Raw genomic sequence first — 25,237 nt, forward strand, 5'->3', positions numbered from 1 at the left:
GACTGTGCCACCGTGCCCCTATATTTTACCTTTTTAGTTGGAACTTAAACGTCACGGTTTAAGTTGCTGTAAGGTAGCGGTTTTGGACATACTGTAGAAGTTTTCCTGCCAACAGCGACAGAATGATCATCCTGTCATCTGTGATCCGTACCCCGTAACCCCCCCCGCTCGCTCAGATCAGCCAAGGATGCTGGCAGAACCTTCACTAAAACAGCTGGGACACACATCCCAGACTCTTCTCCCTTGTGGCTCCAAAACTATGGAATGAACTTCCATTGCGATCAGAACTGCAGACTCACTCCCAATCTAGTGTGAAAACTCACCTCTTCAGAACCCAATCGGAGCCCTATAGCACTTGCCGTAGCACTTGCACCATAGCCTCGACGACCTTACAGGCGTACGGTATATACAAAGGCTAAACTTATGTACTTTAGACCGCATTTTATGCAGACATAGCACTCTATAGTGTATACATTACTCATAGATATTCTACTGTGACAGATGTTAGGTTCTTAGCTTGCTTATGATTCTTGATGGCTATTTCTATGTATTTGCTGTATTACCACCATGGGTTGTTCTTGCTTACTGTAAGTCTGGATTAAGAGCGTCTGCTAAATGCCTATATTGTAATTGTGTCTTTGGCTCTGCCCTGTGCGAGGTGCCACATGTGTCACATCCTGAGTGGGATCCTCCCGAGTTTATTTTTATTTTGACATTGTCTCAGTTTAATACTCACTCAGGAGCTTGCAGTGCAACGCCACCGTGTACTATAGCAAACCATAATAGAGTATTCTGTAAGCGTCTGTAAAACCACTCCACGCTGTGCCAGGAAATACGATATTTCATAATCCGTCTGAGGCCGAGGTGTTGGCCCATGGTTCCATGGAGACAAAGAGTCTCATTAACCCATTAAGACCTTGAGACCAGATTCTATGAAATGCCCTTCTAAATCATGGCAGTGTTCTGGAAAACGTATCAGTGGTGCTCAAACTGTTTCATGTCAAGGACCGCCCAGAATTATCTGTATTTGGCCTGAAAATATGTTGATCCAGGGACACCCCCAGAAGCAATTTTTGGAGTTAAAAACGTTAAAATAGAAGATCTACAAGCTCGTAGCATTGAGCTTGTAGATCTGCTATTTTTCAATAGCTAAAGTATAAAAGGATGGTTAAACTCTGTGACAAAGATGACGTTTCAGGTCTGAATGGCTTAAACTTCTCATTAGGGACACACTGAGCTGCTGTAATGGCTGGCCGCATATACAAATCACCTCAGATGGGAAAAGGGGAGGCGGGGGGGCCACATCAGAGAGAGAGAGAGCAAAAACATGCAATTAGGGATAGTCTGATATTTTCAGCCAATAAATGCATACAAATGTAATATCGTAATTATTTTTATTTGTAAAAACTTGTCAAGTTGTTACAATGTGTTAATTCCATGTCTGCATATATTGGTATCGGTTGATATCGGAATCAGAAATTAGGAGTTAAGACAATATCGGGATATCTGCAAAAAGGTCAATATCGGTCATCCCTACATGCGATACAGGTACGCGGCCCGGGGTAGAACTGAGAACGCAGTCGGTCCAGGCTTATCAAAGTGCCCCCTCAGTCTATCGTGTCTAGCTGTTCATTTAATGAATATAGATCCTTGAACATATAGATCCTTGAACCTTGAACCTTGAACCGTGAGAGGGCAGCGACAGTGCAGTCACACTTAGCATCTCATCTTGATTTATGTGGCGGCGGCGTGTCGTGATTGACTGCACAATTGTTGTAGGCTGCGTGGGCAAAGCAGCCTCAGGCTCGAGGAAGCTCTTTACATCATGCAATCATATTTTCATTAGCAGCGGGTCACATGGGAGGGACGGCAACGAGCGGGCTAAGCACAATCGCTGCGTGTTGCTTTCGAAGACGGCGGGCGTGTGTGTGGGATGGACAAATTGAATTCAGCCAAGTGTGGATATCACATCCTCTCAACCTCCTTTCAATACGAAGCTGTTCCATTAAAAGGGAAATACAAAGCACACATGGCATACATACGCATTACCCAGGTGACCGATCGAGGATTAAAATTCTCCATCAGCAATTCTAAAGCTGCTTTTATTTTGTTTGTTCCCACGAGACAAGCCTGCATAACGAGTCTCCCTATAGTGGACGACATGCAATGATAATAAACAGCAAGACGAATGACACAGCAGACTGTACTGTTGTCCCTCCTCTGACAGGTTGACAAACTCCAATAGGAAATAAAGACATCAAACTCTGCATTGATATGGGAGGTAAAACAACGTGTGCGTGCGTGTGTGCATGCATTCTGGCTCAGCAAATTAAACTTTATATGAACAGAAAAGATGAGTTGACCTCTTGGCTGGAATTGAGCCTCGGTATGAATATCAATGTTGCATTCATCGCATAGTTGTTTCCCCCCGACGTCGACCCCCCCCCATCCCCCCCCCCCCCCCCCCCCCCACCTGACACAGAAGAGAATCAGCTTTCTGTCGGTGTCAGCGTTTTACCAAAGAAGCGCTCGATCTGCTGGCTGCTCAAAAGGGAAAGGCTCCTTCTGTTCACCCGACAGCCTTATAGCTCAAGGGCAAGGAGTGTGTGTGTGCGTGTGTGCGTGCGTGTAATAAAGATAAGAAGGGAAGAGGCTTGAATAAAAGCCTGCGGTAGATGTTCCAGGTCATGGGAAAGGGCATGTACAGTATACATGTTGTAGTTAAAGGTCAGCTATGGTGAAACATGTGCTCGCACACAGAGTCACACTGACCCACGGTGCTATTATTGAGCCATGCATTGTAGCAGTGGATTTCAACCAGTGATCCGGGGACCACCAGTGGTCCTTGAGGAGGTTCCAGGTGGTCCACCCCAGAGAAATGATGGAGAGTTGGTAACCAAATGGACCCTTATAGATATTTAACTCTTGAGAGTGTAAAATGTTACGCTTGTTAACCGTTTGACGGCCGCTAATTGTTTAATGCAGGGTTCGATGGCGCTTACTACGACATTCCCGCCTTTTGTTTTATGTGTTTAATCCGCTGTATTGTAATAATTAAAAAGAAACTCCGTCTTTGCCGCAGAGCTGGAGACGAGACCTTCATGTTATGATGACGAAACCGGAAATCAACACATGCTGTGGGATGCTAGGGCTTCTGGGAAATTGAGGCCAATGCAAATGAACGGGGTACAACGCCTCATGGAGGAGGGTCTTGTGGGGCGGTCTTGCGGCGCACGAAGATGGCGGGTGGTGCGATCGTTCATAACAAACGGAGGAACCTTTTTTCGCCGGATCTTCACAGATCAAAAGCCCAAATAATTCAGCGTATGCTCTAAAGCAGGGGTACTCAACTGGCGGACCGCGGTCCGCGACCGGACCGCGGACCACCTCTTTGCGGACCACCCAAAAAAAAAGTTAAAAAGTTAAAAAGTTAATAATATAAATAACATCAGATGGTACATTTCTCATGTGAAATTGCTGCAAAGGCCCCCAAAATGTCCCCCAAGGGCCTCCAAAATTCTGGCGCGCCAGGGCGTATAACTCCCGGCCTGATTTGGAGTTCCACTCCGGGCCTGCACTCTGCACCCCATTATTGGTTGGGTGGAAGGGGATCTGATTTGTATAAGCTTGGCTTGACCATACTAAACGGGCATAGAGCCCCGCTCTCCGAAGGACGCCGCGCATGGGACCGGACCTCGGTCTTATAAAAAAAATAATTGTGGACCTTCATCATTTCTAGTTGAGGACCCCTGCTCTAAAGGTAATAAAACAAAAATGCGGGTTACACGTTTTATGGAGTCAACCTGCATTACTTACTATTTAGAAGTCTACAGGAGAATCATTGCCTGTTATCTCTCCTACGGCACCACGCACGTCAATACAGCATGGAATTGTAGACAAAGTCGTATCCAACAAGATAACAAAATATTAAAAGTTTGAGGGTCTGAGAGACGAAATCTCTGGTCCATGGGCTCAAGCGGAGTAAATAATGTATCTTGATATGAACGCCTGTGTCCACATCACTATACGCCCAAAGAAACATTTTCCTTGTAGAAGTTGAACGAAAGTTCAGTTAATATTTTAGAAATAGGTCAACAATAGAAATGACACTAGTTTTGTGCATTAACTTACTTTTAATGCGTGGCCCCCACAAAATGACCGGAACTATAAAATATTCACTGAATGAACTCCCACCACGGGACTCGGGCAGTCTAATACAGTTGTAGACTGTTATAGACGATGTAGACTGGTTATTTTTGGCAAAGAGATTTGTGTAGAGGGAAAAAGGAGCCGAATATATAACCCTGGGGGACTCCAGTCAATGAAGTATAGGGTTTGAGTGGTTAATTTAGGGGCTAGAACAGCAGAGAAAACGTACTGCTTTGAAAGCCAGTTCTGATACCGTACCAATATGAACGATCGCCCTAACGTCTGTGCATTGGTTCTGCTTTTGTTTTTTGTTTTTCACCAGACGAGACGTGTGTCAAATGAAAGATTGAAGTCGGTGGGGCGAACGGTTCTCGAGTTACTTGGATTACAGACGTATGTGCACACACACAGACGTGGTGCATTTATTGTAAGATGTCACCCCGGGGCGGGCCAAATCATCTTCACTTCCATGCAGTACAGTAGTTCTGCACTATAGCCTGGGAACCAGACGAATCTGCGGTACAAAAACATGAGTCAAGTCATTATATATCAGCTTGCATTCCATTCTCTTGCATATCGTACCTTAGTGGGGCTTTCTGTAGTCGCGTTTGCAATCAGCATGCGGGTGAAATCACCCCTCAACGTCTTCTGACAGACATACATTTTTCAAAATAGATTACAATGTAATGTTCATCAAATTATAAATACAATGTTCTCCAGATATACAGAAAACTGGTGTAGGGACCTATGGTATACTATAAACCTAAGTTGCGAACCTACTACCTTATAAAGGACATACACTGTAGAACCTTACTGTATGTGAAGTATAATTTAAACAAAAGACAATGATCTCTCTGTGCACAAATACGGTCAGGAACATTACCATTAGCACTGGAGACTGGCGGGTTTAATGCCACTCCTGAAGAAGAGAGATATTGCTTGTTCTGTGATCTTGATGAAATTGAAAACGAAGTTCAAGTTTGTTTTACTGCTCTAAATATGATGACATAAGGGATATTTTGGTTAACAAGATGTCTTCTATCTGTGGGGATTTCCTAGATTTAAATGACTATGTAAAAATGGAGATGTGTTTTGCCAAAGGGACTTTTGTTGTGGCAGATTTTGTCAAGCTTTGGAAAGAAGACAGAGTAGGCCCTACTCTGTATAAATTAGAGTTGTAATGCAATGAATTAACATAACCGCAAGCACGACGCAACACAAACCAAAGCAAACTTCACTTTATCCACACAAAAAAGTTGTTCGCAGTGGACGCAAATGATATGAGCAGGATTCAAAACCCACTCAACCCAGGAGGTATGGATTGAAAGTTTATTGCCTAACGAGGCATGCTACGAGCTGGCAGCTGGAATGCTTTTCTAGAATCTACTTCATTATAACACGCCCAAGTCATGTAAAAGGAAAAACCCGCCAAGTAAGTCAAAACCCGCCTAGTAGGGCGGAGATATAGCTGAGGGTTGATTTCACCCAACACCGTGAAAGCAGCCGTCAATGGCTTCTGCCAGAAACCCATTGGCCGAACAGGGCTAGTCTCCAATTGGCTTATAGCTCAGGCCAGCCAATCATTAAAATATCGCCATTACATGGCTACTAGACCACGTGACTAGACTAGAAAGTCTGATCATTGATCAGCTCTCCAAGCTGATAAAAAAAGGAAAAAAATGCCAGAAAAATAGATAAAAATAAATGCCAGTCTGGCCATGCTAGGTCTACACCACCATGGAGTGACTGAGCCATAACACCCAAGGTGGAAATATCAGCAGTATATAATGTTTTTGGTCTGACACAAGAAGGAACCATGTAGAAATGTACATTGTATCATTCTATCAATAATCTATGACACCTGTCATAGATTGGTATCGTACATATTATCTAAAAGTTGCTGATCTTTAAGCTCACGAGTCACATCACAATTTTGCATTGTGATTGCCTTGCGTTGTGAGCTTGTACATTGGCTATTTTGGAGCTGTTTTGAGGATTCTGAGAGAAAAAAAATCAACCATTTGTTTATGTAGCCGCTTGTCTGTACCTGTCTCCTCCTCGCTGGTGAGCTTGGTGCAAACAGCGTAACAATAGATGCCAGTTACCTCACAGCTCTCGCTTTGCATAAACTGTGTTTGTCGTCAGATTGCCTAGCCCAATAGCCAAGCCGAGATGAAAAGGTGACACAGAAGGTCAGACATGTCAACAATAATTGGAAAGATTGCTTTTTCTTCTGTCTGGTCTCATATGCTTGCAACAAGTGGCTGTTGCAAAGAAATACAACATCCAAAAATGACACTGCAAGAAATTCCACAGAGAAAGGGACACAGAACACAAAAGTTAAATAAGCTTGAATCTATGAGCGGCGAGATCGGGAAAACATATCTCTGAGAGCAACCTTTCTCACTAACATCAATAAATCTTCACGCGCGGGCGCTTGCGTTCATTCATGCACAATGCCCGATAAAGTCCAATAAGGCCAGTGAGTTTGACACAACCTGATATAGACGGTAAATGATACAAGCACATCCGTTAAGTAGTAGCAGCAGCAGCAGCAGCAGTAGTAAGGCGGTATACCTGTGACGCACAGACCCCAACACTCACTCTATGCTCTCATTATCTTCCATGACTCTGGTCTTCAATATTAGCCAACAAAAAAGCTCTCTGCAGCGGGTTCATGTGTTTGGTCCGACGGAGCATTGGTCCGAACGACAACCTACCTCAAACCCTCACCCTAACCCTAACCTCCCCTGGGGCAGCACACCTAAACCTAACCCCAACCCTCTCCCGACCCCCAGCGCACATCGGACCAATGCTCCTTCAAACCAATGATCCGTCGGATCATAGTATGAGACCGGGGGAAACTATTTCCCTGGAGTGTATCAAGGGGCACATACTTGTAACTGAAGCTACTTGCGAAACACAGTTATTGATTGAGAGATTAATGCAGCTCTAAGTATGTACCAACACCCATCCATGTGAATGTCACTGGCTAAAGAACAAGGTCATTACACTTTATAATATGTCAGAAATAAGATCCCATTAGCACAGAATAAAATACCTCAGTTGGAAAAAGTTACCATAGTTTTTTCCCCTATACTTTACTTAGTAATACAGACCTGAGTTACAACTGTACTTGATACTATATGCTGTTTTTTCGCTGTACAGTACAACAAATGTCTTTGCTGTAGGGATGCAGGTGGTTCAAGTGGTTACATACTCAAGGACAAGATGACAGAATACGGTCCACTCTTTCCATTGCTGTGTAGTAATTGTACGTGCATGTACAGCCAAAGAATAATTACGGTGCTTGAAAAGCACGAATCGATCCACGACAATGAAATACGTCACAGCCATCTATCCAATATTGAACTCCAGTCAGCACACCCAGAAACATCATGTCTGATGGCATGGCACTAAAACCTTGATAGATCCCCTATGGCCACTGCATGGTATGCAATATGCAGACCGTCAGCTCTCTCTCTATCTATCTATCTATATCTCTCTCTCTCTCTCTCTCTCTCTCTCTCTCTCTCTCTCAATGATTCCTTTCTGATTTGATCATTCCCATAGAGCGTGAATAACAAAATACAGCATTTGTCTGACTACATACTGTATACTATCATCCAAATTGATTATGAAAAACACAGACAATCTTTTGTGATTTTCACTTTTTGTGATGCAAAGCAGTTGGACAATGAGGTATAGATGAACCCTTACCTTCTGCCTAATCTCTTCCTCCATCTTGACTGGGGAGCCCAACTCAGCCACAGACTTAATCCCGTCACTCGAGTAGGCACCATACTCCCACAGTACGTAGTTCTTCGAGTGGGATGCTCCAATTATGGCAGACCAGTGATTGGCACGACCTGGTGAGGTTAATTGACACAAAAACAAAAAAGGTATCTTGGCCTGCTCGCCCACATGAAGCACCTTGCTGCGAGAATTACGAAACAGGATTATAGTATTGTGCATTTGTATTCATTAGCCCTTTTGTCTGGAAATCACTAAATTATACTCACTGAAAGCACACTGCTGTTTCAGTACCTTATTAATGAGTTTGATCAGTCAGTCAAACACATTGCATTTAGATGTTTAATCCACGTAAGCTTTAGATCAAGGAAATGTCTCCAGAAGGAACGTGTGCTCTACAGCAATCTCTCATTCTCACAACCAAAAGTCATGGCTGTCCATAGAAGGATCATTTCCGACTGTATATCCATCATATCCAGCTCTTCTCTCCTCCTTCAGGCAACGCTACACTCCTACACACCCAGAAGGTTTTCTTTTGGTGAAGATAATCTCTGTCTGACTGGCCAGTGACATAAAATCAATTTCCTTTTTTGCAGGCTGTGTAAAAGTCTGCTATAATAAGTGGAGTGTACCAACGGGAAAACTGTGCATATATACCCACACCAAAGCTAGTAAAGGAAATGCCAAAATCTTACTGAGGTTAATGTCACTATTGGGCAATCTGATGATATCACTGATATGCTCTGCTGTGTGTGTTATCTCCCCCTACCCCCCTTATGTAATAGGAAGTACTCTATCTCTGGATCATAATTCTCAACCACCTGAAGGCACCACATGATTACGAGACCTGAAGGCACCAAAGGCTTTAAAACAGGCCTCAATTCCATTCCATTCCATTCGTATTTGTTTCAAAATCAAGGGCAAGTTGAAAATCGAGGACAGATTGGTGAATTTCATTTCATGGAACTGAAGTCTATTGGGGCATCAGTGACTCTATCCCCTTAGTGTCCGGTAGATTGGCCAGATGCATGCTTACCAGCTCATTGGCCTTGTGGTTAGAGTGTCCGCCCTGGGACGCAGAGGTCGGGGTTCGATCCCCGGCTGGGTCATACCAAAGCATCAAGGGTTGGATTGGGGTAAAGTCCCTGCTACATACTAGCGTCATGTCCAGGGGGTGTACAGTACTTGTACGTCATCATGTCCAAGGGGTGTACTTCATCAAGCCCTATGGGCCTCATGACTCGGCAAGGCTTACTTATGGGAACCGGATGCATGGGAACCGCAAGGTTCCCAGTTCAAACCCGGGCTCCCCCAGAGTTAGTGTCGAAGTGTCCTTGAGCAAGACACTGAACCCCTACTTGCTCCTGATGAGCAGGTTGGTGCCTTGCATGGTTTCCTCCGCCATCGGTGTGTGAATGTGATTTTGTGTGAATGCATGATCTATGTAAAGTGCCGTGGATAAAAGCGCTATATAAATGCACCATTTATCCGCCCCAAAATAACTTCGGTGGAATGTCAGCACCAAATGAACTTTTTTGTCAAAGGACAATAATATCAGAATGAATTATAATATTATTATGTTGGCAGAGGTAAGCACTACTCAGTGCAATTTGTCTAGTTTAAAAAAATACCCCATATCCTCTCTCTACCATTGTGTACCCATAATGAGCCTCTGTGGCCACCTGTGTTGGACCTAATCCAGCTGGAACATCCTCTCCACTGGGCCTGCCTCTGTCAGAGGATCACTCAGGCTTCCATAGCCACACGTTGCTGCATGACTCAACGGGGACCCGAGGGGAAGAGAAAATAGAGCCATCAAGGTTATCGTGTTGGCGAGAGAGCAAAAAAAGAGAAGAAAACCCTGTTGTATATAGCGAGTGACCCCCTCGACTGACAATGTGTCACCGATAAACCACAGTGGTCACATGGCCGTTCACTTGAAGGACATCTAAGGATAGGTGACGGTGACATCTCTTAAACCAGTGGTTCCCAAATGTTTTAGCCTGTGAACCAAATATAGAGAAATTAGATGTGTTTGACCGGGACCCAATCTAGTGAAAATAACAGATCTACAAGCTCACAACGCAGCTATTTTCACTACTTCTTAAAACATTTGTTTTCTCATTTATCATAATTCTCAGATTTTTCTTGCATTTCTGCATGAAATTACTTAAAATAACATTGAATTTTGTTTTTAATTAATGATTTTTGGTAATGTTTTTTTGAAAATCTTTTGAAATAATAATAAAAACAAAATGTAGGAAACCAAAAAAAAAAAGTGTGTCTGAGACCCACTAAATGGGTCCCGACCCAGTGTTTGGGAAACGAGTGACGTGCGGTACGGTGCTTATTGCTACAGAAGAGCTGACACCTCACATCAGTGTAACAGCCATGGCCAATTAGCTTCCTTTAGCAACGCCACACTTCCATCTGGAATTGCCCCAACCATTCAAATTAGATGAACTGATCGTCAGTTGGACAACTACTAGGGTCAGTTAACATCGACAACTACTAGGGTCAGTTATCAAGGACAACTACTAGGGTCAGTTATCAAGGACAACTACTAGGGTCAGTTAACATCGACAACTACTATGGTCAGTTATCAAGGACAACTACTAGGGTCAGTTATCAAGGACAACTACTAGGGTCAGTTAACATCGACAACTACTATGGTCAGTTATCAAGGACAACTACTAGGGTCAGTTAACATCGACAACTACTATGGTCAGTTATCAAGGACAACTACTAGGGTCAGTTAACATCGACAACTACTATGGTCAGTTATCAAGGACAACTACTAGGGTCAGTTAACATCGACAACTACTATGGTCAGTTATCAAGGACAACTACTAGGGTCAGTTATCAAGGACAACTACTAGGGTCAGTTAACATCGACAACTACTATGGTCAGTTATCAAGGACAACTACTAGGGTCAGTTAACATCGACAACTACTATGGTCAGTTATCAAGGACAACTACTAGGGTCAGTTAACATCGACAACTACTAGGGTCAGTTATCAAGGACAACTACTAGGGTCAGTTAACATCGACAACTACTAGGGTCAGTTAACATCGACAACTACTAGGGTCAGTTATCAAGGACAACTACTAAGGTCAGTTATCAAGGACAACTACTATGGTCAGTTATCAAGAACAACTATAGGGTCAGTTATCAAGGACAACTACTAGGGTCAGTTATCAAGGACAACTACTAGGGTCAGTTATCAAGGACAACTACTAGGGTCAGTTATCAAGAACAACTACTAAGGTCAGTTATCAAGAACAACTACTAGGGTCAGTTATCAAGAACAACTACTATGGTCAGTTATCAAGAACAACTACTAAGGTCAGTTATCAAGAACAACTACTAGGGTCAGTTATCAAGAACAACTATAGGGTCAGTTATCAAGGACAACTACTAGGGTCAGTTATCAAGAACAACTACTAGGGTCAGTTATCAAGAACAACTACTAGGGTCAGTTATCAAGGACAACTACTATGGTCAGTTATCAAGGACAACTACTATGGTCAGTTATCAAGGACAACTACTATGGTCAGTTATCAAGGACAACTACTATGGTCAGTTATCAAGGACAACTACTATGGTCAGTTATCAACAGTGGTTCCCAAACTTCCCAAAAGAGATATTAGAAGTTTGCCGGGACAAAACTATTGACTGTTGAGCAGCAGCACACACACACACACACACACACACACACACACACACACACACACACACACACACACACACACACACACACACACACACACACACACACACACACACACACACACACACACACACACACACACACACACATCATAAATCATATGTAAGCTAAGAACGTAATAGTGTCATATTTATATAATGAAACTACTGTATGCGTATGGTGCTATGTCTACATAAAATGCTATCTAAGTTGCATACGTTGAGCCTTTGCATACGCCTGTAAGGTCGTCGGGGCTAGGGAAAGTGCTACAGACCATGATGGAGTCTGAAGAGGTGGGTTTTCAGACTACGGCGGAAGATTGGGAGTGAGTCTGAATTTCTGCTTGTAATGGGAAGCGTGTTCCACCCCATGTCTGAGTGCACGGGAGGGTTTGTAAGGTTCAATCAGACATGCAAGATATGGGGGTGCCAGACCTTTGGTTGCTTTGAACGCCAGCATCATAGTTTTGTATTCTGTGCAGGCAGCGACCGGGAGCCAATGGAAGACACAAAAAAGGGAATATATTTACTCGCAACCCATAAAAACATGACGTCCGACCCACTGTTTGTGAAACAGTGATCTAGGTCATACTGTAGCTTGGTTCTGGCAGATCAGTGAGGGGGAATCCAGTTGTGGCTTCCTTGGAACCGTGATGAAAACAATAACGATGCAAGCCAATGCTTAAATTATACCGTGCCGAAAATAGCAGATTTACAAGTTCACACTGAACCGCAATGCGACGTGTTGAGAGCTTATAGATCATCTACTTTTGGCATTGGCACATGGGTTACACAACAAAGTATATATCAGGCTCAAGCTTACCTTATCTTCCTTTAAATCTACCTGTCTGTGTCTGTGTCTGCGTGTGTGTGTGCGTGCGTGCGACTGTGCGCGTGTGTGCGAGTGAGAGAGAAACGTAAGACAGAAAGCAATAGAAACTGGAAAGAAATAAAATGAGTGAATTGGTTTGCATTTAAATAGCCCCACTTTCCAAAGTGCTTTGAAATTCACCCTTTCACACATAACTCTGGGCAATCAGTAGAGTGCCAGTCTCAATCAGGAGGCATGCCCTATACCTCTCTCTGTCTGAGGTATATGTGATCACAATGTTTTGGCAAGTATGAAAAGGCAGAGGGCATACCGATTTGACTTGACTTCTGCATTTTGCCAAAACATTGTGATCACATATACCTCAGACAGAGAGAGGTATAGGGCATGCATCCTGATTGACTGGACTTCTGCATTCGCACCAGAGTTATGTGATGAAAGGGTGAATTTATTAGCACCTTTGATCAGTGGCGCTATTTAAATGCAACCAATTCACTCAATATGTATATTCGTTTACAGACTCCTCTTCATGTTTCTGTCTTTGTTTATCACCCAGTATTACACACACACACACACACACACACACACACACACACAGTGTTGTCTTGCTCAAAGACAATTAGACATGATGCCACAAGGAACAGGGATCGAACCGGGAAACTTCAGATTCCAGACAATCCGCCCCTCAGTGAAAGTGATTGCGAGTGAGAGACTGAAGTGACAATGAGTAGTATACACTAGGTAGAGCCAACCGCTCCCTCCCACACCTGACCATTTGTTCTCTCTATCTGTGGGCTTATGGTACTCCATTCTAATCAATATGTCAGATCATATCAGAAGTCAGAGCTCGCTTTTATGTCAATGTCCATTCACACCCTGAATCAATGTCAAGGTTACACATACAGTATACAGTATATTATCCTATTTAGACCTGAGGTCGATTCTACAAATGTCTTCTAAATCATGACAGTTTTCTGAAAGAAACCTATGTTTCTATGTGGTCAAACTATTTCATGTCAAGGACCCCAAAAATTATATGTAATTTGCCTGCCGACCCCCATCCGAAAATATTTTCCCAGCGACCCTCCCAGAAGCAAAGATTTAATTTAAAATGTTCCACTGTGAAAGAATAGAAAAAGAAAAAGATTTGCATACATTTTCACGATGTTTCTAAAATAGCAGATCTGCAATTTTTCAACCGCTAATGTTGAAAATAATGGTTAAAGTGGTTAAACGCTATAAGGTGACACTGATGCGTCCTCAGGTCTAAATGGGTTAATCGGAAGGGAACATATTGGCTCTTGTGGCAGCTGTAGTTGTCTGATAAACATGAATGCATATAGAGCTACTGTGAAGTGAAGGAAGAATGAAAGTGTTTCACGCTTACGGGGGTAATCCTTGGGATGAATCTTCTCTGACCAGTTCCCAAAGAATGTGACTCTGTACTTGGCAGTTCCACAGGCACAGCAGTCCAGCAGAGGCTTGTCTGTGGTGTCGCCAAACAACGACTCTGCAAACAGAACAGAGAGCGAAATTAAGGGAGGGGGGAGGAACAACAGGGAGACTGAAACTTGGAAAGACAGAGACCATAGACAATGGCCAACAAAAACATTACTAAAAGATTACAAGGACAGTATAATACTATAGAATGCAGTTGAGATGAGGAGTTGTCTGAGCATCGAGGAGGAAAGGAGCGAGGGTGGGGTGGGTGGGGGGAGTAAAGTGGGGGACATGTTCAATTATTCGTTTGATCTATTGCTTAGTGTGGCATCCAATGTCATACACAGCTGGGGGTCACACTCATTTAAGATCATTCCGATGACAAAGTGTTCAAAGCACAGATGATATCGCTGCACAAAAATAGGAAAGAAAATAGGAAAGCAGGCAGTTAATACTACATGAGAGAAATAAAAGATAGTGAGAATCCACGGGTGGTGAAATAGGGTAACAGCGGGAAGATTTGGAGATGGGAGAACACAAGAAAGGTTATTAGTTTTCTGATATTGAATCCCACCTTTCTCACACATTCGCTTGGTGAGTGAGCCTTCATCCTGGAAATAGATGATCCTCTTCTGCACAATGCTTGCCCTGCAACCAGAGGGCACAACAGACAATGGAAGTGGAGAAATTAGAAAACGGAGGCTATTTGAGGGTCACAAATTAGACTATTTTGTGTCTCCATAGGGAACATGGTCATAGGGAAACATGGTCAAATAATTCGCTTAGGAATGCGACAAAAACAAAAAATATCCATGAATTCAACTCTCCATGGGGTGAGTAATCGGTAGAAATAAAGTATTTTTTGGTGGGGTGAACTATCCATTTAATTGCAATTTCAGCAAGAAAGAGAGGGGGAAAGTGTGACATCGCAATAAGATGGAAAATAATGAGGGGATGAAAAACCTTCGGACAGAAACCAAAAAGTGCGAGAACCAACTAGGCTTTTATGAGAGCCAGTGTGAATATTGAATGGTGGAAGACAACAGGTGGTATTCACAAACTGCACTTTGGGTAAACCCAGAGGGAAAATTACGTTTATTCAGACTGTGGGAGTGAATGGGAATTGCAGAGCCAGAGGACCACAAATGACTGCTTTTAGCATGAAGATGTATACTTAGCAGGGGGGCAGAAAAATCATGGTATGGAAATGAGAAAGTTTAACCACAGAAAGGAAAGAGAGAAACAAAATAACGAAGTTTCCCAGTTTCTTTAAATTAACTATGATACATTCAAGTATAATACTTGAATGCATGCGTACACGCAAACATGCATGCATGCATGCATAAATTAATGCAGACAAAATATACACACAATGCAGTGTGGACAGCTAGCAGAGGTAGGCTACATACTACGACACAGATAAGCCTGATTGACAGTCCAACAGGAGAGTTTCCAAGAATGAGATCAAGTCCTGGCAATGGATCGAGCTTTACTAGATAGAGCTGTTAAGAGGCTTCTTGATCCACCAGAGTGCATGGTGCGGAACAACACAGGGCGAAGGGAGGCCTTGACATGTAAATCAGCCACAAACAAAACAGTTCGCCATCCCAAAGACTTCAGAAAAACAACAAGAGTGAGCAAGCCTCCCGGCCTCCACACAATCGGAGCCTCTTTTCTTCTTCTTTTTGCCGTGCCTGAAGGAAGGTTTCCATGGTGATGTGAGAGAAAGGCTGGGGTTGCTAGCTGGGCCGAGTTCTGATCCAGGTGGTACTGGTCCAGCTGGAGTGTTTAGCCCATTCAGGACGGGAACCCCTTTTGGTGCTTTAAGCATATACTTTATCTATCGAAAAATAGCAGTTCTACAAGCTCGGATCTGCTATTTTTGAAAAATCGTGAAAATGTGGCGCAAATCTTTGAATATATATTATTTTGTGAGTGAACTCAAATCCCTGGAACAACATATTTTCAGATGGGGGGGGTCGGTGGCCAATTACATAATAATTTTTGGGGTCCTTGACATGAAATAGTTTGAGAACCACTGACAGAGACATAGGTTTTTCAGAAAACTGTCATGATTTGTAGAATCTGGTCTCAGTCCTAAATGGACCATTTTGTTCTGGAGCAAGAGGCCGAGCTGGGGCTGAGCTGAGCCCAGCGCTGGTCCCTCATTGGCTCATTCACAGCAAGACAGAAACCGATAGAGGCAGCAGGAAGGAGAGTTGAGAGAGGCGATATTCCCACATTCTACCAAACGAACACGCGCAGAGGATCTCCTATATTCACTTCTGTGCTCTGCAGTTTTACAAGACAAGTTTTATTTTCAACCCTTAAAAAAGGACCACTTTGTCACTGTTCAATCTACCGGTATATTCATATAATTGGTCCTCACTAATGTTCATGATAAAAAATACCACTTTTGTTGGAGGGAGGGCTGTGGGCAGTTCAGAAACCCGTCCACCAGTGACATCATCGATGAGGAATCCAAGCTATTAGAAACTGCAGGGTTTCTGAACTGCCCACATGTCTCCTATGAGAGACAGACTGAGTCGATTATTATTTTTTGCAATTTTATTATAAACATTAGTGAGGACCAATTATATGAAGATAGGTTGAAAAGTGGTGACGTGATCCTTCAAGGCAGCAGCCCCATCTGTGTGCATCTGTCTGCCTCTGAGGGGCAGGCTGAGTCAGCTACTGTAGGCCTTCATTATGGCTGATGATCTCAAGCCTGAGCAGCATGCTTGAGATTTTCACAGCCTTGGACATGCAGCCTAGAGATGAATATATCCATTCTGACAGTGAGTGACAGCTATACAATCGTATTACTAGCATAGCACAGCCCTTATACTTTTAGTCCCCTCCATACTGTGTGTGTGTGTGTGTGTGTGTGTGTGTGTGTGTGTGTGTGTGTGTGTGTGTGTGTGTGTGAGATTTTGAAAACATGACCAATGACAAAAAACTCCCATATCTGCTGGGCGAAGTACAACAATGTGCAAACACAGCAGCAAGATTTGTGAGTTGCTGTGATAGGAGAAGGATATCAAATGGAACACAACCACCGTAAAGACTAATCATTGTGTATATGCCTGCACTATACCTGCATCGAGTGATCTTGAACATAGAAGTTGATCTATTGAAGAATCTGACAAAGTACATAATTTTTGTTTTTGTTTTGATTGTATTGCTGTATTGTTGTACTGTTCTTTCTGCTTTGGCAATGTAAACGTATGTTTTCTCATGCCAATAAAGCCCTTTGAATTGAATTGAATTGAATTGTGTGTGTGTGTGTGTGTGTGTGTGTGTGTGTGTGTGTGTGTGTGTGTGTGTGTGTGTGTGTGTGTGTCAGGGACCGAGTTGGTTGGAAGGAGAGACACAGGTAAACTTGTTGTGGGTGGGTTTAAATTAAAAGTAAAAAATATTGTATTTATCGTGCGTGCGTGCGTGCGTGCGCGCGCGTGCAAGAAGGAAACTATAAAAGCGGAACTTCACACAAACGTGTGTTCAAATCATTCCACAGTGGGCTGCATGGTCATGTGGGCCCATCCACATTTTATTGGGCAGAACGAGAAGATGGCAGGGTTCAATTCGCTTGGGGGGGGGGGGGGGGGGGGGGGGATATCGCTCCCCTCTGGTCATTCAGTTCACCAGTTTCATCCCTCCTTATGGTCTGATATGTTTGATATTATCACAATTTAACTATTTAATAATAACCCTTTATTTTATATTCATACAAATAATATATAACATAACAGATCTACAAGCTTACAAAGTGTGAGCCTCGTCTAGATCGTCTGTTTTCACTATTACGGTCAGAGAAGCATGTGGATTAAGTGGTTAAGACATTCAGGGAAAGGCTTGCCTTGAGTGAGAGGTACGAGGGCCAGGGTTTGGTTTGACTGCTGCTTGCATCACTGAGAGTGCAGATTTTATATTCCCTTATATATATATATTCTGAAGCTGCACCCAGCATACTCCTGAACTCTTACAGACTGTCCTTGAGTCGAGCGAGCCTTTCCCTTGATGTGAGGCATCTCTCTAATTAGCCTTTGCCAGCTAAGTCCCTCCCCAACCCGTCCTTGTCCAATAGGCACGTTAGCAGGCTGTTACTAAGAGAGGAGACGTAGCACGCTTTCCTTGTCACCCATTGAGATGTGTATTAGATGACAGGTTTTCTCCATATCAATAATGGATCATTTCAGTAGAAAGAGCTTCAAAATGTCTTCTAAATCTAGTCAACCAGGCCTGCAGTAGGCTATGCACTGGACAAATGTGCATGACATTTTTTCAATGAACTATAAATATGAGGAAATGTGAACAGTATCCAACTCAATCAACTTTAACAACCGTCCGTTGGGAGTTTTCATGTAATGCACGGTAAGAATACGGTGATTATTTTTATTGCCATCACCTGGATCGGTCAGTCGTGTAACTTTCCCGATGTTAAACTGTGTATTCAGTGTTCAACAACTCAGCCATGCAAAACACTGACAGCTATGAGGTGACGGAAGTTAGCCCAGCATAGCAATGGTTGCTAAACTATATTGAATTGGCATTGGACAATTTGGGGTGGGGTTTAGCGGATGGCTATCTCTAATTGTTCACCCTTTAATTCAATCTCAGACCAATTTCACATATCTTTCCGAGTGAACTCACACTGTTTGGCCCACTTTCCTGGGGCTGGCCTGGCCAGACAATCCAGCAGAGTGATGGTTATTTAACATCCAATTTAAATTCTATCAATGAGATCTATTACGGCGTGACTCACTCTGCCAGCCCCCACACACACTCATCAGAAAACCACTCCGACATTTGTTGTGTGGCTTTTCAGCCTTTACTGATGTGACGGCAGGAAACAGAAAGAGTGTTGATTTTGGCAGCACATTTAGATTTAGATTTAGTCATCTTTTTTTTTTTGGTAAAATGTAATTTAGTTTCAGTCACATTGTAGTGTTAGTCTTGTTTTCGACTAAATATCATAAGATTTTAGTCGATTAATCTACAGTTGATTTTGTTGACTTCGTTGCTGTCGGGAGGAAACCTCATAACTCAGTGCTATTGAACATCCGTCTGTGTTGTTGAGTTAAGAGAAATGTGAAATTGTGAGATATTGTGTCTTCATACAGTACGATACGTCTAGGGTCCAGTTCTGCCCAGCCTGTATAAAGGACAGGAGAAAAAGAATAAGAGAGCTGCTTACACTGCCCCCACCCCCACCCCCTCCGGAATCTCTAAATCTGACCTGCCAGTGTGTCCACATTCTCCACAAAGATAAATAGTTTCTGACAGCTGCATGGGTTTTGTGACATTCATCTGATCAGTGATACACTGTCTCTCTCAGACAGCCCATCAGAACCACATTGTACTAGTGTTCGTATCACACGCCACAGGGAGATGACGAATAAATTGCTTCCCTGCTGCAAATGGAAGAAACCTGCAGGCTTTCAGAAGGATAGTGGACAGTTCAATGGTGTCTATACCACCACCTATCAGCATGCCTGATAGAGTAGACCCTGGTGGTCACACTACCCAGACCCAAGCTGATCAGGCAGCTCAGACTTCAACACTTCTTTACTTCAACACTTTTTGACCGCACACGCACGCACACGCACACAGACATTTCTGGATTCAGATTGTACCTAGACTACACAACTCGGACAAGTGTGATGTCACAGGACCAAAGACCAATCAGAGCCTCAGTAAAGTCATGCATTGGTCAATGCGGAAGTGACTGGCTGCACGCTGTAGTGCTTTATGTTTTATTTTTTATCCGTGTTTCTGTATTCATAGATTCTGGCATACTAAATGTATAAAGTTAGTGGACAAAAAATACTTTACGTATTAAACAGATTAGAATTATTATATAGGCCTATACGGATTTAAACCGGGGGGAATTATTGGCTAGATGTGTGCCGCTATTATTATTTTGAAGCAGAAAGAAGGCAAAATGTGTAATGAAATGGCCACATCAACATTGTGTAAAGTGTAACAGAACAATCTGGTGATAAACTACAGGGCAGTGTAATGAAGTGTTTGTGAATTTTTGAACATTTGTGGGGAACAAAACTCTACTTTACAGTTGAGATTTAACATTTACAAACAGTATAGCAAATGGTGTGGCGTACGATCATCAGACACCGATGACAGTTCAAAATCAACGGGGCAAAATTTTACCTTCAAACGTTGAAAGTATATACCAGCATGTATTGCAAACACACATAACTGCCAGCTCGCCAATAATACAATACAATACAATAGTGTTAAGGATAGTGAGGATTAAAGCCTCAATGCCAAGACAGTAGATTTCAAGCAAACACAAATAAAACTCTTTAAACAGATTCAACCTAGCGTCCCTATAAAATAGGAGATCTACAGGTTAATTGGAAATAGATCACGATCTAGATTCAGGTCACTTTCACACCGGACATGTTTGGACACCTATGCTATCTCATTTCTAAATTTGAGCGAGAATCGTGCAGCACTAGTTGGCTGTCCAATTTAGTTGAGTTACTCTTATTACTTGCGCAAGCAGAGCGCGCAAGTAATGTTTCTGCCCGGTCTCTTCCGCCGTGACAGCTGTCCCGCCATTCGATGTTTATGCAGAAAAACGTCAAATCTGTGCCTGTTTTGCTGGGACCAAATGACCACAAATGACCATATTTCTTACGTCATTATTTAGAGCTAGTCATACGTATACTATATACATAATCAGTAAAAATAAAATAGCAAATTGTGCCTGATCTGCTGGGACCAGAGTACGTTGTGTGTATATGTATGACTAGCTCTTAATGATGACGTAAGAAATATGGTCATTTGTGGTCGTTTGGTCCCAGCAAACCAGGCACAGATTTGCTGTTTTCTTGCATAAACATCAAATGGCGGGACAGCTGTCACGGTTTTTGGCGCAAAGTAACCACAGTATACCGCTAATCAACTTACAACTACACACTCTATATAGTATATAGTATATGCCTATATACTATATATATACTATATATAGTATATGCCTATATAGTATATGCCTGCTTTGCTGGGACCAAACGACCACAAATGACCATATCTCTTACGTCATCATTTAGAGCTAGTCATACGTATACTATATACATAATCAGTAAAAATAAAATAGCAAGTTGTGCCTGATCTGCTGGGACCAGAGTATGTGGTGTGTATATGTATGACTAGCTCTTCACCCAAACTTATATAGATAGAAACTTGAATCATACTTAATAATACTAGGTGTTTATATGCATAAAGTAGGTAGGTAGCAAATAGTTACATCTAAAAATTATACATTTCAAACGTTCCTTCACAGAGATACTGAGATTTGACAGTTTACAGCGGTCGAAAGGACTTGCGCGCTCTGCTTGCGCACTAGTTGGCCATTTATGGCCTACTAGTGTGCAACAAGCAAGTATGCACTCGACAGAGTGCAGTTCTAGTTTTTCTTGCTACAAGGGAGAGACTTTAAGAGAGGTTTAAGTCAAGCACATTGATGTGTTTAAGCCACAGTAGTAGCCACAGTACATTTGTCACATTTTGAATGTAGTAATGTTCAACAACTACAGACTAAAGACAATCATTATTTTCATGGGAAAAGATTAGAATCGTGTGAGAATCGTGATCTCAATTATTGTGGGGGAAAATTGAGATTCACATTTGAGCAAGAATCGTGCAGCACAATCGTGTCTATCTACAGGCTTACATGATGTGAACTTGTAGCCTACTGTAGATCGGCAGTATTTGCAATTTTCACTATTCAATATTTCCATGCAGCACTGCCGCACGACTAAGTATAGAACAGGGCTTAAGTGCTCAACCTGAGTGCCCTGGGTTCATTGTGGTCACACAGATCAGTGAGCGTCAGAGTGCATCCTGAGTGAGCCCATGATCAGTGGCCAGCATCAGCCAAACCACCAAACTCACTCTTTCCTTCCAAAACAAAGACAGCAACTGCTCCTCAATTATAATGTAGCAAACCGTGAGGGGGGAGGAGGCTTCCCCGGACAACTGACTCAGAGGAGTTTCTAAAGACTAAGACACACATGCACACACACACCCACGCACGCACCCACCCACCCACACACGCACACACATGCACATACACACACGGTTCTAACTTTGTGGCCAGATGTTGGTTTGTCAGATAACCATGATATCTTACATGCAGGCAGTCAGACGGGCCGAGACGGATCTCCTCTGGGAGGGGAAATGGAATTAAAAACAAACATTACCCTGCCTCTAGCAGTAATGAAATTGTCCTCTCTGAGGAAACACAACATTATCAATCATTTCACATTTCTTGCAGTTTCATGGGTGAATGCGTGATCGTGTGTGTGTGTGTGTGTGTGTGTGTGTGTGTGTGTGTGTGTGTGTGTGTGTGTGTGTGTGTGTGTGTGTGTGTGTGTGTGTGTGTGTGTGTGTGTGTGTGTGTGTGTGTGTGTGTGTGTGTGTGTGTGTGTGTGTGTGTGTGTGTGTGTGTGTGACTGGTAGGTACAGATACAGTATGTTGAGGGTACGTACAAGCACTATCTGTCCATGTGGATGTTGCTTAGAGCAGTGGTTTTCAAAGTACAGTCCTCAGGGGGAATCCAGGGGGTTCTCCGCGTAATTTGTTAAGCTGATTTTTACGTTCTATTGATAAATGACGGCCAGTATGATTACCCTTAGGTATCCAAAAGATACCCAAAGATACTGCTTATTAAAAGTGACTTGGGGCTTGTTTTTTTATGCAAAGTTGCTGTTTTGAAACTAGCTGATGGTGGCTGCGCCGACAATTTGTCCGTCCCGCGGGGAGGTCCGTATTTACTGTTGTTTTTTTCTCTGAAGGCACGGCGAAGGGTTGCGTAATTCCTGCGGACACGCGGGAAAATAGAGCACTTGCGTAAAAAATATATATATTCAAGCACGGAGCTTACACACAACCTGCGCACCGCAGTGTACCGTTGCAGAGCCAATTCCGTCGCCATGCAACGCGGCCCTTGCTGTAACCACTTTCTCAAACCTCCCTATTAAGGGCATGTCATTATAGGCAACACATTTCCAAACTTTTTCAGAAATAGCAAAAAATAAGCACATCTATACAGTGCGGATTTTGATGAACTTGTAGAATGTAGATCGGCGGTTTTTCGCCACATGTGTGTGACACCGTCATACAGCCAAGTATAAAATAGTGAATTCATTTATGAATAAAACATAAAAAGAATAAATACGGAGGGAAAGGGTTTGTGGCCGACAGCAATGGCAGTTGATTACCGACCATCACTCAGCTACAGTATGCGGAGTAAAAAGGTAATGAATAGTTTATGAAGCCGCCAGGTCTGTATGAAACGTGGATAAGATATATTTAATTCTTGGTTGGTTGGGGTGGGGATGTAATAAAACAGATAGCACACGTGGATTTGATATACGGCAGTGGTTTTCAAAAGAATTCATATCAAGGCCCATTATTTTATTGAGCCACAGACCACTATTTTAGATTGGAATCACCCTCTCACACTCAAGAATATGTTGTTATAGTTGGATGCTGAATTGATGTTGGTACCATAGGAGAGACAACAGGCAAACGATCAAAATAACATTCTCTAATTGTTTCTTGACTTCTTGTAAATTAAGCAATGCATTATGTTTAACAATAATTTAACTCTCGGCTAGAAACCGTAAATTGTTGTTTTTTTGTAAATTAATGCCCTGCTGAAGAATATATATGCAACGGGATGTTGAGCTTGAAGATCTGCTATTTTTGCTATAAAAACAAAATTGAAAGTAGAAGTGGTAAAATGTCACTGTGGGTTTTTATAAATACATTATCTTACAATAAATGCAGGGAATCACTCTGTATATGTGTATATACGTCTGTAATCCACGTATCTCGAGAACCATTCGACTGGTGACGTTTTTTGAATGAGCAGAAACAATGCAAAGACATTCATTTTGGGAGGTATCAGAATTGTTTTTCAAAGCCGTGGGCGTAGATTTGTTGGGGATGCTTGTCATGTATCAAATTAGATTATCTATAAACAAGTGAACAAGCACGCACTTCCACTATAAATTGCCAGGTGCAGAACAGAAGTCAAAATGCAAGAAGAATAGAGTCTGCACACTGGATCGTACGTGACATTTTGGCTGTCTGAGACAGAGCCACTTAGAATAACTAACTTAACTTTTAGAAGATGATCCCGCCGTGTGAAGACTCAATCTTTCTTGAATTTAGATTTCCCCAGCAGAATCACAAAGTCAGTGTGCTCATTGTGTTGTCTTCCCTTTGTATTTAGGGTTTCTTCCTTGAGGCTGAAACCTTGACAGTCAAACGTGCCAATGAAATAGACAGTGATATAGTGACATCACAATATCATCCTCTCCCCCTAACTCTTTATCATACAACAACAGCTGTGGGTGCGGCTTCAGTTCAGGTGGATCACCACGCATCACAACCCACCATGCAGGCAAACCAGGCATACTTAATGAACTGGTGGGCGTATCCACATAAAAACAAAGGTTTTACAAATACTGTGCACTTTTTTGAAAAAAATATAAGTATATAAGTAAATTATAAGGTATTTGTACTTTAGTTGAGTATGTCAAATTTCCTGTACTTTTACTCCACTACAATTATTTGACAACTTTAGTTACTTTTTAGATTTGTATTATTATTACAAAACATCTCCGCCGCATTGTGAGCTTGTAGATCTGCTATTTTCAAAAGATTATTATACGTTTTAAACTTGAAATGAGACATTTGTACAATGAGTGAGGGACGCTCTTATCATCATACGTCATCATACTGTACATCATCTCATTCTGGCCAATCACAATTTGCGTCCTCACTTTTGTCTTCAATATTTATGTTCACACAGACCCTCAAACCTGGACGTAGGAGGGGCTAGCGCCCCTCAAAAATGTGAGTACTTTTTCCACCACTGTTAGTGGTGGAACTGAAATCATCACTTGATGATGCACTGTATTGTAATTATGATTGGTGTGTAATGTATAGTAGTTCCAGTATCACACCCCAGTGTTATCAAGGGTTTCTTTTTTCCAACCCCACTCATGAAATCATAACTCGGATGGGATTTTTATTATATCTATATTATATTAACCAGCCATGATTTTTAAACATGTATATATTACATGTGTTTTATAGAATAAGACAAATCACACCTGTGTGAAGTAGGGCATTCATTAAAAAATCGATGCATCGATTTCATTAACACAAGTAGGAAAATATATATATATTTTTTTTTTTTCAATTGTTTTCTCCATATCATGTTTTTTGCTCTATGTGTGCGTGTGTACAGAATTCAAACTGTAGGATTGGTTATTGTAACGGACAGAAGTAATTATTTATTTCTTCCCTTTGCAT

At 42.3% G+C, this 25,237-nt stretch overlaps 1 protein-coding gene across 1 annotated transcript in view; it reads right to left on the reverse strand.

Annotated features, from left to right (window-relative positions):
- spon1a (spondin 1a) overlaps positions 1-25,237 on the reverse strand; it is a 123,556-nt gene that overhangs the window by 87,832 nt on the left and 10,487 nt on the right. Inside the window, exons 4-6 of the mRNA XM_083792359.1 lie at positions 14,456-14,529; positions 13,829-13,951; positions 7,870-8,018 (exon numbers count right to left, since the gene is read on the reverse strand). Coding sequence (XP_083648485.1) covers positions 7,870-8,018; positions 13,829-13,951; positions 14,456-14,529 — 346 coding nt within the window. The remainder of the gene's footprint in view (positions 1-7,869; positions 8,019-13,828; positions 13,952-14,455; positions 14,530-25,237) is intronic.

The sequence above is a fragment of the Protomyctophum parallelum genome (genome assembly GCF_964188405.1).
Source record: "Protomyctophum parallelum genome assembly, chromosome: 2".
Taxonomy (NCBI): domain Eukaryota; kingdom Metazoa; phylum Chordata; class Actinopteri; order Myctophiformes; family Myctophidae; genus Protomyctophum; species Protomyctophum parallelum.